Source organism: Falco rusticolus, chromosome 3 (assembly GCF_015220075.1).
Source record: "Falco rusticolus isolate bFalRus1 chromosome 3, bFalRus1.pri, whole genome shotgun sequence".
NCBI lineage: Eukaryota > Metazoa > Chordata > Aves > Falconiformes > Falconidae > Falco > Falco rusticolus.
In genome coordinates, this window is record NC_051189.1 from 36,834,346 (window position 1) to 36,847,264 (window position 12,919).

The 12,919-nt window shown below is 43.5% G+C and overlaps 1 protein-coding gene across 1 annotated transcript; it reads right to left on the reverse strand.

The window, feature by feature from the left end:
- Positions 1-2,459: 2,459 nt before the first annotated feature.
- On the reverse strand, positions 2,460-4,090 carry LOC119145591 (uncharacterized protein C1orf94-like). Its single transcript, XM_037382218.1, has 3 exons — positions 4,022-4,090; positions 3,443-3,617; positions 2,460-2,734 (listed from the first exon to the last, which is right to left on the reverse strand). The coding sequence occupies exons 1-3, from the start codon at positions 4,035-4,037 to the stop codon at positions 2,668-2,670; spliced, it is 258 nt and encodes an 85-aa protein (XP_037238115.1). The 5' UTR covers positions 4,038-4,090; the 3' UTR covers positions 2,460-2,667.
- Positions 4,091-12,919: the final 8,829 nt, after the last annotated feature.

Consider the following 12,919-nt stretch of genomic DNA (forward strand, 5'->3'; position numbering starts at 1 on the left):
ATTATATTGTTCTGTAAAATTCTTTTTGAAAGGAAGCCTCTAACAGCTATGGTAGAAGATACGTAGTGTTGCAACAGGAACTCGGGACGAACTCAGGACTAAGTTATGGAAGAAATAAGGGTTTGGCTGGAAAGTTGCATATGACATCAAGTAGTAGCGGTATGTCCTGGAAAGGTGTTGCAAAAAGGGTCAAGCTAGAGGGAAAGTATACGTGAATTTTGTGCCCTCTAGATTCTGGTTTGTGTTCCTGAGTATCTGTTTGACTGCCTGTAGCTAGTGTCCTTAAACTGCATGGATGAAATCTTTGAGCTCTTACTTCCCAGAATTCAGCTTTTTTGTTTGCAAAATGGGGATAATTTCCTTTCCGATCTCTTCTAGAGGTTTGGGAGAAGTGTGCTGTGAAAGGCCGGAACAGTGGATTTCCAAGTAGGAGCAAAAAGCTCTTGAAAACTGGAATACTTCTGCAGCTATACATGGGGCCCACAGCCACTTCTTGCGTAATGAGGAAGAAATAAAAATATTGACAAGCATCTTCGTTGAATATCTTTGATTCTGGGCTGAAAACAAGCATTTTGGGTAGAAAAACGATGCAGTCTGCCTTACTGTGCTAGCGTTACTGACAGAGGGATGCAGCTGTGGTTTACACCGCTTGTGCCTTGATGATCTTACAGCCCCCATTCCTGACGGGACTCTGGAGGTAGCTCATTTTTGCATCTTGGCTAATCTTCAGTTCCCTGATTTCTAGACTGAACTGTGGTACAGTAGTGGTATGTCTGGCCCAGATTGCTTATCTCCAACAAATCGAGTGTTGGTGGAAAGATATAGGTGGTCTCTGTACTAGCGTCCCCTTTTCTTCGGGTATGAGATGCATTGGACTGTAAGATCGTTGTTGCTGGTAGTGCTGGGAGTTCGTAAGCAATACACGGGCTTTGGCTTTGATTTCTTCTGTCTGCCTTGGTATTACTTTAACAGTCTTTCAGACTGTGTTATGTTGTCAGCCTGTCACCTTACCCACAAGGCAAGGAGAGTGAAGAACGTTGATGCTTTGTGGAAACACTAGAGGTTCCTAATTGCTTGTCTGGCTTTTCTTAGTTGAAATTTTGGCCTACAGCAGTACGTAGAGAAAACAGGGCTAGTTGGCACATCTTGCCAAGGTATGAATTTCTTATTACAAATTATCCTAGATCACCTCGGCCATCTGGGTAACCCAAAATAGATGTTGATGCAGTGTGGAAAGAGGAACACTGAGGAGCAGACTAGTTATAATGTGCAAAGTGTCACCTGAAGGATCGCTGTAAAATTGCTTAACAACCTTATAGGGAGTAAACGTACCCTGTGAATTCTTTACTAGCTACAGCTAAGTCTATACAACTAGGTTGTATTATTTACATTAAATACAATTAAAGGGAAGGAGGAGCTAATTTTTTAAAAGTGACAGGACTATTGTTATTTACCAGGAGAGGAAAAAAAGCTGGTATTTATGTATCTGGGGCCAAGTCTAAAGCTCGGTGAATGGACGTGTGCTCCATTTTTTGCTTGTATTGTGAGCTGCTATTCAAGCCTGTCCTCTTAGAAAGAGCTTTGCCCACAGAGGTTAAGCGTATTTGGTCCTCTTGGCTCCTCCAGGAATGCGTGGTGCTTTGTATTTCTTAGGACCTATAACTATTTGTGAAATACCCAGGCTTTTGTTAAGCGGTGTAGAGTTAGTTTCAAATCTTGACTTGTATGGGTGCAATATCCTTCTTAAGCAAAGTGTAAATACGTCTCCTTGAATGTAAAAGCAGACTGACTCGCATACTGCTGGGTGTAGGGCTGGATGATTGCAAACTGTCAGATCTTTGTGGCTTGGCACCTTATTCACTGGTTTTAAGGCTGGGAGAGACTTTTGTGATAATTTGTTCTGACGTGTATCATGCAGGCTGTAGAATCCTGTCTAATCACTCTTCTACTTCCAAACCAGCAAAGTGTGGCTGAAATGGAGCAGACAGATGGCCACAGCCATTCTCTAGAGACTCCTTGCTGCTCTCCCTTCGCAGGAAGGGTGCAGGCTCCAGACAAAGCAGAAGCTGTTTTGCAGGGGCAAAGGCTCCTTGTCAAAAGTTAGAGCCTTGAAATTCCTGAGTTAAATAACCAAGGGAATATAGTTAAGCAGGATTCTCCATACAAGCTATATGGCTTGATCTTCTTTACTATTAAGAGTCAAATTAGCATCTGGATTAGCGTTAAGAGTTTGAGGTAATAAGACAGGAACATGTCATGCATGGAGCTGCACCACTCAGCTGTTAATCTCACTTTGAATATACAACTGAAGTTAGTATCTCTGAAATTTGTGGCCAAGACTCTTCTATCAACCATCTTTACTGCACCAACACTCAATTCAAAGCAACTTGGGCGGCATTTGTCGTATATAAACATTTTTTATTATTTGTCTCAGTCTTCCAAAACAAAAAAAGCCCCTTCTTATTCTGTCATCCTAAAAAAAAAAATATTTCAGTTGAATTGTCATGCAGCTGTTTCTTACCCTATAAATCATAGGGGATTATTCTAGATGGGAATGTTCACATCGGGCAAAACATGAAATCTGTATAGGACCATAGAACCTATAATAAATAGACAGTAGGTCTTCCTCTGAATGCTAGGATAGGAAAACTCTGTTCACTTAAAATTTTACATAGCACTTGCTGGAAGGTAGTTGAGGTTAGTTGTCGCAGATCCTCCAGGTACAGAACTAAACCTAAAACAGAAAATGTAAGTTAGTCAAGCTTCAGGAGATTACATCTAACTTCAAATTAATTGTTCTTCCTAATAATGGAGCTCTTGGAAGCATTTATATGCTGGGGTTTTTTTTTGGTTGGTTGGTTGGTTGGTTTTTTTTTTTTTAATGTGTAATCTGGTTTCTGGGAAGGTGATCTAGGGGGGAAGTATGTGCTATTCCTGTCTATCCCATAAGCATTGAACAGAAGATGATATATAGAACTTGAATCTCCAGAGATCGTTTTACCAGATTTTGCCATTATTTTAGCAACCTCGGAATATGTTGATTTGAACTACAGTTTTCGTAAGAAGGTATCAAAATGAATCCTTTAGTTTCATTCTGACAGTGTTAGAATATTTTGGTTTCTAGCCTGTTGAAGCGTTTCCTTTTTAAGTTAAGGGTGTTTATACTTTTGATCCATAATATTGATTGGAAGTTGTAGGTGGCATCTCGTATAGCACAGTGTTTCAGCTTCATTCACCCAAAACTAATTACCTTGGTTTTGTACCAAAATTTTAGAATTTAGACCTTATAGTAAAATCTTGTATTTTGTTCAGATTTGGAATTTGGTGAGAATGTAACTGGGAAAGCCACTGCTGAGTAAGTCTTTAGCCTCACGCAGGTTCACTGTCCTTAACTCTCCTTAAAGTACTGAAAAAACCAGAAAGCAAATCTGCATCGCCATACCCATAGGAAAGAGAAAATGGATTCTGGATCCCATTGCCTGCCATTGGTGGTAGATCCTGGATGTTGCTGGATGTTGCTGGTAAGGTCATCTGCTGGTATGGATAACCAGGTGGATGTAGTTCAACATTGGAGTGTAAGGTGGCTGGAAAACGTGCTGTGGGCTGTATAGAGCTACCTGGGGAGGAAAAAGAAATAACATCGATTTAAAACAAAAAACAAAACAAAAAAGGTGGGACGGGAATACTGACAAGGTCGTAGCCCCATAAATGGAAACTGGAGTTGTTGAAAATGTTTTTTTCAGACACACACAGTGGTCTCTGCCAATTTTGTACAAAACTGGAGTGTAAGCAATCAATGTTTTCAGTTAGAGGCTCAAGGCCATCTCCTGAGCTCTTGGGAGTGCACGGTGCTCCAGCACGCTGTATGAACTTTATACCGGTTCAGCATCTTGTCCCCAAATCTGTTTTTGCAGTGGCACCAATGTCAATCTGGGCACTTGACAAACTGCTCTGACTAATCTATTGTGCTTAGCATCTGTGTTCTGCAAATTAAAGCATATTCATAACCATTTAAACACACCTGTCTTGAATACCATCCAAGGAAAGAGTGTGGAGCTTGCTGATATGGCATCCTTGTGCTCTGGTGATGTGGACCCTGTTAAGCACACGTAAAGCATGATTTTTTTTAAAACAGTCTGAATTGGTCCATTAATTACTTTTGTGTAAGTTTTTTAGGGGTATGTTATGCTCAAAGAAACCAGGTTGAGATAAGTATTTCTTAGCTTTGGGCGAACTTCTCTTTGTCTCCTTAATCTGAGACCTCTGCAATAGGAATCTGCTTTCCACTCTGTAGCTCTGTTCTGCCCGGGGAAAAATTCATGTGTTTTTGCTATGCTAAGTAAGTATCTGTTGTGCTAACTAATCCTTGACATAATGGAAAAAGGGAAAATTCTTGGACTGTAAACTTCCGAGGGAGCTCAGCCCAGCAACCTCGGAGCTCAGCCCAGCAAAACGCCTGTGCTCTGGGTTGTGTGTCTCCACCCTCTTTCTTTTTTTATAGCAGGCTGCTGACAACTTTTGACAGCCTGTAGGATGAACTGAGTCCTGCTATAGAACCATAGCTTTGTTTCTGGTACAGTTTTGTGGATTGCTTTTTTTAGTGGACGCAAAGGAAACTAGGGGAGCATAGCCCATAGAAAACCATGGCTACGTGGCTTTCCCAGTATTCATTCTTTTATTTCTTTCAACTGGAGTATTGGGCTTCTTCCTGATCTTAGTTGGCTTTTTTACTTTGCTGTGCGGTCCTGTTTCACTAGACTAAGAAAGTAGTATCCCAGTCTGTAAACAGGGAGTGACATTAAGCATTTGTCCTAAGTTATTATGTCAAAATATTTGTAAATACAAGATAAAGTATTTGTAAGTACAAGATAAAAATGGAAACTAATGAAGCCTGAGAGAGATCAGCATTCAGTATCTGTGTCAATAATACACCATCCTTTGATACCATCACAGCCATCTCAGAGGACTACACTACGTGTCCTGTTAAAGCTTTGTTTGTGACCCCAAAGCCACTTAGTGTAACTTACTGTAGTAGAATAGCAATCTGGTTTCTTGCTCTACCCTACAAATCAGAAAGCAGCTGTCAAAATAGGAGCAGGTGGTGCCCTGTGTCTGTCAATATAGACCTGGGGGTGTTCTACTATCTTCTCACAAAATGAGGGTCCATTTTATGTTACCTGAAACTGTGGAAAAAAGTTTGAGTGGTTGGTAAAGATGGAAAATGGAGGGAAGCTCAGGCTCTGCTGCGCCAGCTGATGTGATGCTGTGGTCAGTGAAGTAGTAGAAAAGCCTGAAGTACTTGCATTGCGTTCAGCATTTTTTTTTTTTTTTTTTATCCAGTGCTGTAGTAGTTACTGCAAAACAAAACAAGGTTAAAGATATTAAGAAACACGCATTCTGTAGAACATTTGCAATTAAGAGGATGTGATTTGCCTGTAAAGCAAAATCTGTTTAAGATACCGGTTACTTTTGCAGGCTGTAGTTCTGTACCGCAGCAACCCAAACTCAACAATTAGCAGTTCAAATTCACTTGTAGGGCCGTTAAACTCTTGACCCACAGGGCCTGGAATAAAGCTAATTACCTGAGCCGTAAGAATGAATGAAACTGTAAGACCAGAACAAGAACCTTTGCCCCTAGTTCAAAACTCTGAGATAACAATCAGCTTATTCTCTGTTGTAGTATCCTTATCTTAAGTCTCCAGACAGATAAATCTAATCTATAAATTTAAACAGGAGATCTGAATATACCATTGCTTTTGTCTGTTCTAAGATATCCTTCAAGGAACGTAGTTACGAATACTCTGTGAAAATCAGGTTCTTTTTAAATGTCTCACAAACAGAACCCAAAAATCATGATGCTACAAAAAAACACACCACCCTGCCAAAACCCCCAACTACTCAAAACCTAAAGAACCCCCAAAACCCCAACAACGCAACCCCCCCACACCCCAAACCCAAAACCCCAGCTCCTAGAAAATACTGACCAAACAGAAATGGTCATGACCTTCCTATATGTACTTGTATTCCCGCATGTGAGAAGGACATTGGGTAGGTGCTAGTTAGAGGGGAGATACCAACATCCTAGTGTAACACGGGAATTCTTGAATGGAGAGGATTAGTTCGGTCTCTTACACAGGGCTTGGAAAGGACATCACCATCGAGCAAACGATGCAGTGATGCCGGACCAGCTCCTGCCACGTGCTTTTCAACAGCTTTGAGTTTACGCTTGGGTTTTCCCGTGGCTCCCAGCTGATGTTCAAGGACCATGCCCAGCTCCATACCTGGATTCTTTGTGACTGCATCAGAATCTGTTTTGGAGCAAATCTCAGCAGATGGTAGGAGCTGCTGCTTCTGTCCTGGAGCTTGACTTTGTGCTGCTGTTGTTAATGACACAGTTGTACTACTGTTGGCAGAGCTGGACGTGCTGTTCTGTATCAACTGCTTCGCTTCCTTTGTTTCCTCAGCTGTTACCTGATTGTCTGCACCTTTGGCAGAGTCTGTGTGTTTCAGTAGAAATGGCAACTCCAGCTTGCTGCCCTCCACGCTGTGAGCGCCTGTCACGCTGCCACCCTCCAGCCCCTTGGAATTCTTCTGGGAATTTACTGAACGCAGAAGGCTGGGGATCATGGGTTTAGCAGAAAGCTGAGCATTGCAGAGAGCTCTTAATTTCATCTCCCTTTCTCTGTTTCCAATCGTTGCTTTGCGTATACTTTTGAGTCCCTCTGGTTCATCTGGCAAGTAGTTGCTGTAAGAAGATAGAAGATGGCTGCTGTTAAAAGAGGTTTGATTTAAGATTGAGCTCTGCTGCTCTTGACTCCTCCTAAACCCCGCATTCCTATCTCATTAGTGTTCTATGTAAAACTCAAGTATTCCTTCTTAACCAGAATAAAATTTCCTAATTTCAGCTTTGATACTGTTCTTTTCCAAGAACCACATAAAGGGGGGAGGGGAAATATCTTAACTTAGTTAATGCGTTTATCCAAGAATGACTAAAGCAAAGCTGGATGATAGCATTATAGGTGTGCAAAGAATCATTATAGAATATATGCTTAAAAATATTTGTGGGTCAGAATATATTTTGATTGTAAACAAAAATCTAAGGGTTTTTTGTGTCAAACAAGGTGATTCTTTGCAGGCACTGGGTGTGAATGAAGTAAACAAGCTTCGAGGTGGGTTACACTTGCCACAAGGCAGAACTAAAAGGCTTCCTCTGCCATTGCATTAGAGCAGCTGGTAATAACTAAGTTCCCTCACAACAGTTTGTGGAGAAGCCTTACCTGCACAGTTAAGCCCTGTGGTGGTTTTCATGTTGTTTGTCAAACACTGTAAAATTAACCCAACGATTCTGGATGTGGAAAACAGTTTTCTGGTTTGTGCCTTGTATCCCAGTGTCCCTAATGGGAGAGACCTTGTTTGTTCTCCAGGTTCCAGCTATTTTCAACCTTCAAGACTCAGTGGAGCCTTAAATCTTTGCAGGGTGAGGGCCTGAGTTTCCTTGGACTGACTGGTCATTACGATTCCCTTATCCCCTGTAAGGCTTTAACAGAGCTGGGTGTTGTATTTGTAACTCGTCAACCATTTTTGATACAGGGAGATAAGACTGTCAGATGGTGTAATTGTAGGGTGCATCACAAGGCACCTCTGTAGCCCCCCAAGGTCCTCTGGGACCTTACTGTGGGGCTGCTGTCAGAGCTGAACAATTTTGTCTTCTTTTAAGGCACACCTAAGTACCTGTAATGGTTACCTGCCCAAAATACTGATCAGTGCCGATTGTGGTCACCTACTCAAAACTCTGCTTTAAATTCCAGTTTGCCCTTTCACATCCAGCTATGTTCAATAACTTTATTATCACTTTACGCCTCTTAGTTTGAGAAAAGACTGATGCTTTGTGCAGACACTATATAGATACATAGATGGTTCACAAACAGCTAAAATTAGGAAATTCTAAATTGTAAATGTATCTAATTATCTCTAATCATAGGATTACTATAATTAGTATGGTGCTGCTTCCCTCCTATTTTTAAAGAACATAGATACTCTCTTTACCAAAAACCTCAACAGATTTATACTGTAGATATGAAAACAGAAAATCGTTAGGCTATTTCTGACTACAGCTTATTTCACACAAGTTTTTGCCTCCTCTTTCAGTGGGATTCCTGTCTCTGATGGCTTCACAGGCTGCAGCCTTGATTCTGCAGCTTCTCACTCAAATCTTGTACTGCTCAAATCTCGCGGGTTTTTTTGGCTCCACTCTTGCTGCCTTGCAGAACCTGTTGATATTTGTGCTCTGACTGTAGTTAGAGAGACTTAAAGTTGAGGTGGCTACTATGCTCCTTGTCTCTCTCTTGGACTTACATGTTAGGTTATTGGAGCCCCTGTATTTGAATGTGTTTGAAGATGCTGCATGTCGTGTTGCTAGCTCTGATGCTTGCCTATGAAGCTTTGTCCTCTTCTCCTGGAAGATTGTAAGCTCCTTATGTGGTAAATAGTGACCCCTCAACAAACGAGGTTCCTCATGTCACCACCTGCTCTGGGTGTTCTTAATAACTTGCTCTTCTGTATCCAGATGCTCCAGAATGAAACCAGGAAGGTGAAACTTGTTGTTTGTTCAAAAGATTCCAGATACATTTTCAAATGAGCATAATAGCAATTTGCATAAGTCAATATTTTAAAATAATTAAGGATTGCTAAACTGAGCAAGGTCATGTGGTATCATTTTGGCCACTGATGCTATGGCAGCTGGTGAATTGGGTAACACCTTTTATTGACAGTTGGTATATACGGAAAGGCTTTTCTCAATCGGTCTTTCTGTAAGTCTTTCAGGACTATTACTAGAGGTAGCCGAGGTAGGGTATGGAAGCTTCTACCTCAAAGGTAAAACCCAGACCTGGGGCTGTCTCACCTGAACTGCTTCCATTTTAAAGCAGTTCATTGAGTTCTGTACAGTAATTTGGTTTTAGCACTTCAGTTTGGCTGTTGTTGGAAGGTTCAATGACTCTGATCCCAGTTGCTCAAAGACCCTAATGTCCTCTGCTGTACGAGTGTGTGTGCAGAGAGTACTTCTGTCCTGAAGAGCCTGCTAGCTAATTACAGCAAAACGTTGCTGAGAAATGGCCAGATGAATTGCCAGAGGTAACTCAGCTCAGTAGATCAGCAGATGAACAAGGAGTAGAGGATCGTTACTTTGAACCCAGAGATAGTCCTTTAACCACTGGACTTTGCAGCCTTTTTAATTTCGTCTCAACTGAAGTTGCTGAGCTTGTCTCAGGTCCTTGTAGTTGCGTCTTGGCTGCTGCCTTCATTCCGGGGGTCCTAAAGTTCACACCCTCCCGCTAAAGCAGCAAAAAGGAAACTATTTTCATCTGCTGGCTCTGCCCAGTTGCACTGGCTTCAGGGTAATTGCAGGTTGAGTGGGCTAGAAATCATGTCCGTTAGGCTGGCCTTGCTGCAGTAGACTTACTGCTGAAGACCAGATCTATATTCCTGTAAGAGTAAAATACGTTGCTGAAGAATGTAGTTAAGATTGTTAGTAGTTCATAGTTCCTCAGTGGTGTGTGTAGTGCCTTTTTTCCTAAGACTTCTTAGCAGCTGGCAGGACCAAAATATGTGGTTAACTGAGCATGTGCTAATTGTAAAGATATCTCGGCTGTATAATTTCATCTACTGCTATAGGCAACTCCTTGGGCTTCACTGGTTATTCTTGATTCAGCTGGTTTTCCTCTCTTACGATTTTAGCTTCTTTAAGACATGGAGGAAAAAGGAAAGGAGCCAGGAGTCCAAGATGTAATTCCTAGGTTTCTACCTGACGTAGTGTTAGGTAATTCCCCTTCTGTGCCTTGGTGTCTTCGTCTGTAAAATCATCAGTTTCCTCAAGTGTGAGGTTATTTTTTCAAAAAGCTGGAATAACTGTTGACGCTTTTGTGTACCAAGCAAGACGGGCCAGGTTCGCATGGTGTTTTGTTTGGACTTTAAGAGCTGGACATGTACTAATGCTTGCTGATTGTTTGCTGGATTTATGAATTTTACTTTTTCTCTTTTGGGAGCATAGAGTAAATATTATCCTATTAATCTGAAGAGCCTGCTTCCTTCTCTGACTGTTATTTGTCCTGTGAAACATGACTTGGCATAAATTTTTCTGTGCGAAATCCAGCCTTTCTTTGTAAAGATCAGCTGTTTACAGTAGCTTCCTTACAACACTTTAATTTTCGATTTTGCTCTTTTTGAATGCTGCTTTCACTTCCCTGTAAATATTTTGATGTGTGTACGGTTGTTTTTTCTTTAAAATGTTGTGGGGAAGCAAATGCAGCAGCCACTTAGGGTGCTTCAGAATTTGAAGTAGTCGGACTTCATGGGCAAAGAAATTTTCTTTGGGGAAAAAAAAAAAATATCGTGGAAAAAGTGGGAATAATTTGCCTCATTGGGAGGCTGTCAGACAGCAGTTGGTGTACCCTGCGCCCCGGGCTTTCAATTCGACGGGTTACAGGAGTGTAGTTTGGGAAGGTGTGAAAAGGGAAGCAGCAGCCGCCTTTGCTAGAGCTTGGGCGATGCTTGAAGGTCCCTTACCTGCTCAGGGAGTCGATGCGGTGTTTTTGAAAGGTCGCAGACAGCTCGGAGCAGAGGATGTGCTGCAGCGGCGGCACCAGCACCGGCGCGTGCAGCCTGTCAGCGAGCAGTTGAACCCGTTTCCAGATCTCGTGGCAGGCCTCGTCCAGGCTGTCCGGGGGAGTGTCCTCATGGATCCAGGTGTGCCTAGGGACAGGTCCCAGGGGGAGCTGACCCTCAGATATGATGACTGGAGTTGGAGCCATGTTCGTACCGGGGAGCATCTTGCGGGCTCTGGGTGCTCACCCATGGTCTGTCTCCCTGGAGGAGGCGGTTTGTGTTGGTAACGAAGAGCCATGGCAACCGCGGGGCCTGGCAGCAGGGCAGGGTGACAGGTGGCAACGGCCACTGGGCTCCCAGCAGCAGGCATGGAAACGGCAGCGGTGCGGCCTTCCACACGGTTGGGAGCCTTCCCCCGCGTCAATCTCTAAAGAACTCGGGTCATCTTCAGGCAGCTGTCCCTGCCTCCCCGTGGCTGGGCTCTGTGCCGCTTCCCGGGTGTCTGCCGGTGGCCGAGCCCTGTGGAGTGCACCCAGCACTGTCCCTCTGGGCCTTCTGCCTCCTCCTGCCCTCGGTCCCTCGTCTTTCAGTGACACCAGATGAGGGGCAGGGGCTTTGTGTGCGGGAGGTAGTACAGGCAGGAGGGGTGGCCCTGCCCATTTACTCTTGCTTTTCCACAGCCCCAAAAGGAGGAGCTACATCCCTGTCCGAGGCCCATCTAGCGACACGTTCCATGTCTGCTCGAGCGATTTGTGGCCCTGAAACTCTTCACGGCCCACTCCAGATCCGCCATCGCTCGCGGCGAGCGGCACAAAGCCTGCTTAGCTGGGCCCGCAGCGCTGCTGCTGCTGCAGTGTTTCTAGTCATGAGCGTTTCCATGCTTCCAGAAGCACGGTGGCACTTCTGCCCCACTGTCATGGAGGGCAAAAATACGTCTTGCCACCTTGTAAGCCCTTCCACTGCCGTGGAAAAAGAGCTCGTTTTCAGTTTTGGAGCTTGCATATTTTTTCAGCGTCAGGGCTATAGAATTTTGCTCTGTGTACTGTTTCTTTTCAGCATCCTCTGAGGCATTTTGGGTGCTGGGCTATAAAACTCGATTCAGGTATGAAAATACAAGACATGTTAAATATAAGGGAGGTGCAAACCTTCAGATATAACAGCTGTGTATTGAATTCTTTGCTACCAAAATCATTACTCTGTACACTAAGATCTTGGCTCTGTACTGATCTCCTTTCAGATAATCCAGAGCTGGACTCTCCTGTCATGTAAGTGAAATAGTGACTGCAGTTTCTTGCTGATAGAGGTAGTATTCATAGCTACCTCTCTCTCGACTCATGGTTATGCCTGGGTAAATGCTCTTTCCCCCCCCAATAGTGATAATACATGATTAAGAGAATAAACCAAATAAATTGTGGGGCATTCAGTAGGACGTTTTGGGGTTTTTTTCCCCCATACCAAAGTACTAATTGTGGTACTTAGAATTTTAGGGAATGCGATGATGCTCCCCAGTGTGAATACCTTCTACGGTTCCTCCTATCACCAGAGTGGTTGTATTTGCGAGCAGCCAGGGTACTGTCCGCATTCTTTGGAGCGTGATGCATGTAGGAGAGAGGAGGGAGAGAGAAAGAGCCCCGTGGATGTGGCTTTGTGTCAAAACTTGAGGGAAAACCAGGTTTTGGCACTCTGTTTAGTAAGTCCTTGATTTTTGTCCGAGTCTGTTTCCCTTCCTCCAGGAAGGTACTGTGAGGACTTGGTTCAGACCTGTGAATTGCTCTGGGCTCCGTGGATTAAACTGAAATTCGGGGATGCTGCAATCGCTGTTGTTTTGTTTTGTTTTGGAGGAATCGCAAAACAGATCAGACTCTTCTGGCATGGAGGGTGAGGTGCTGTGTGATAAATGGAGTATCAAAATGTTGGCTAAGTGTCTGCAGAGAGGTGGAAGGCCGTGAAGTCTGAAGGCAGCGGACTCCTTTCAGCGCGGGCTCTGACTGCGGGTGGCATTGCAGAGCAGAATTTGTCTCCTGGTGGGTGCCTGCGCTGAAGACAAGATTTCTCTTGTAGTAGAGAGGTAGTTTTGCAAGGTGAAAAGCAAAGTGAGCGGTAGGGGTTAGAAATGGCCTGTTGACCAGAACCTGCGCGCGCTTCCCCGTTGGAGATGGGTTGTAATCGAAGCAGCGGGCGATTGGAGTGATGGTTTCTGCTGTAGTCATCGGTCTTGTCCATTTAACAAACAAATGCAGTATTTTTTGGAGGGAGTTAGACCCTGAAACTTAGTGGTTTTGAGAAGGAAACTTACTTGGGAGGAAACCCTTGATTT

Bases quoted from the DNA above. Each gene is read 5' to 3' on its own strand.
- LOC119145591 (XM_037382218.1), bottom strand. The intron at 2,735-3,442 runs GTATGGCGATGC...TTTCTGTTTTAG, and splicing joins CCATTTTCTCTTTCCTATGG to GTTTAGTTCTGTACCTGGAG.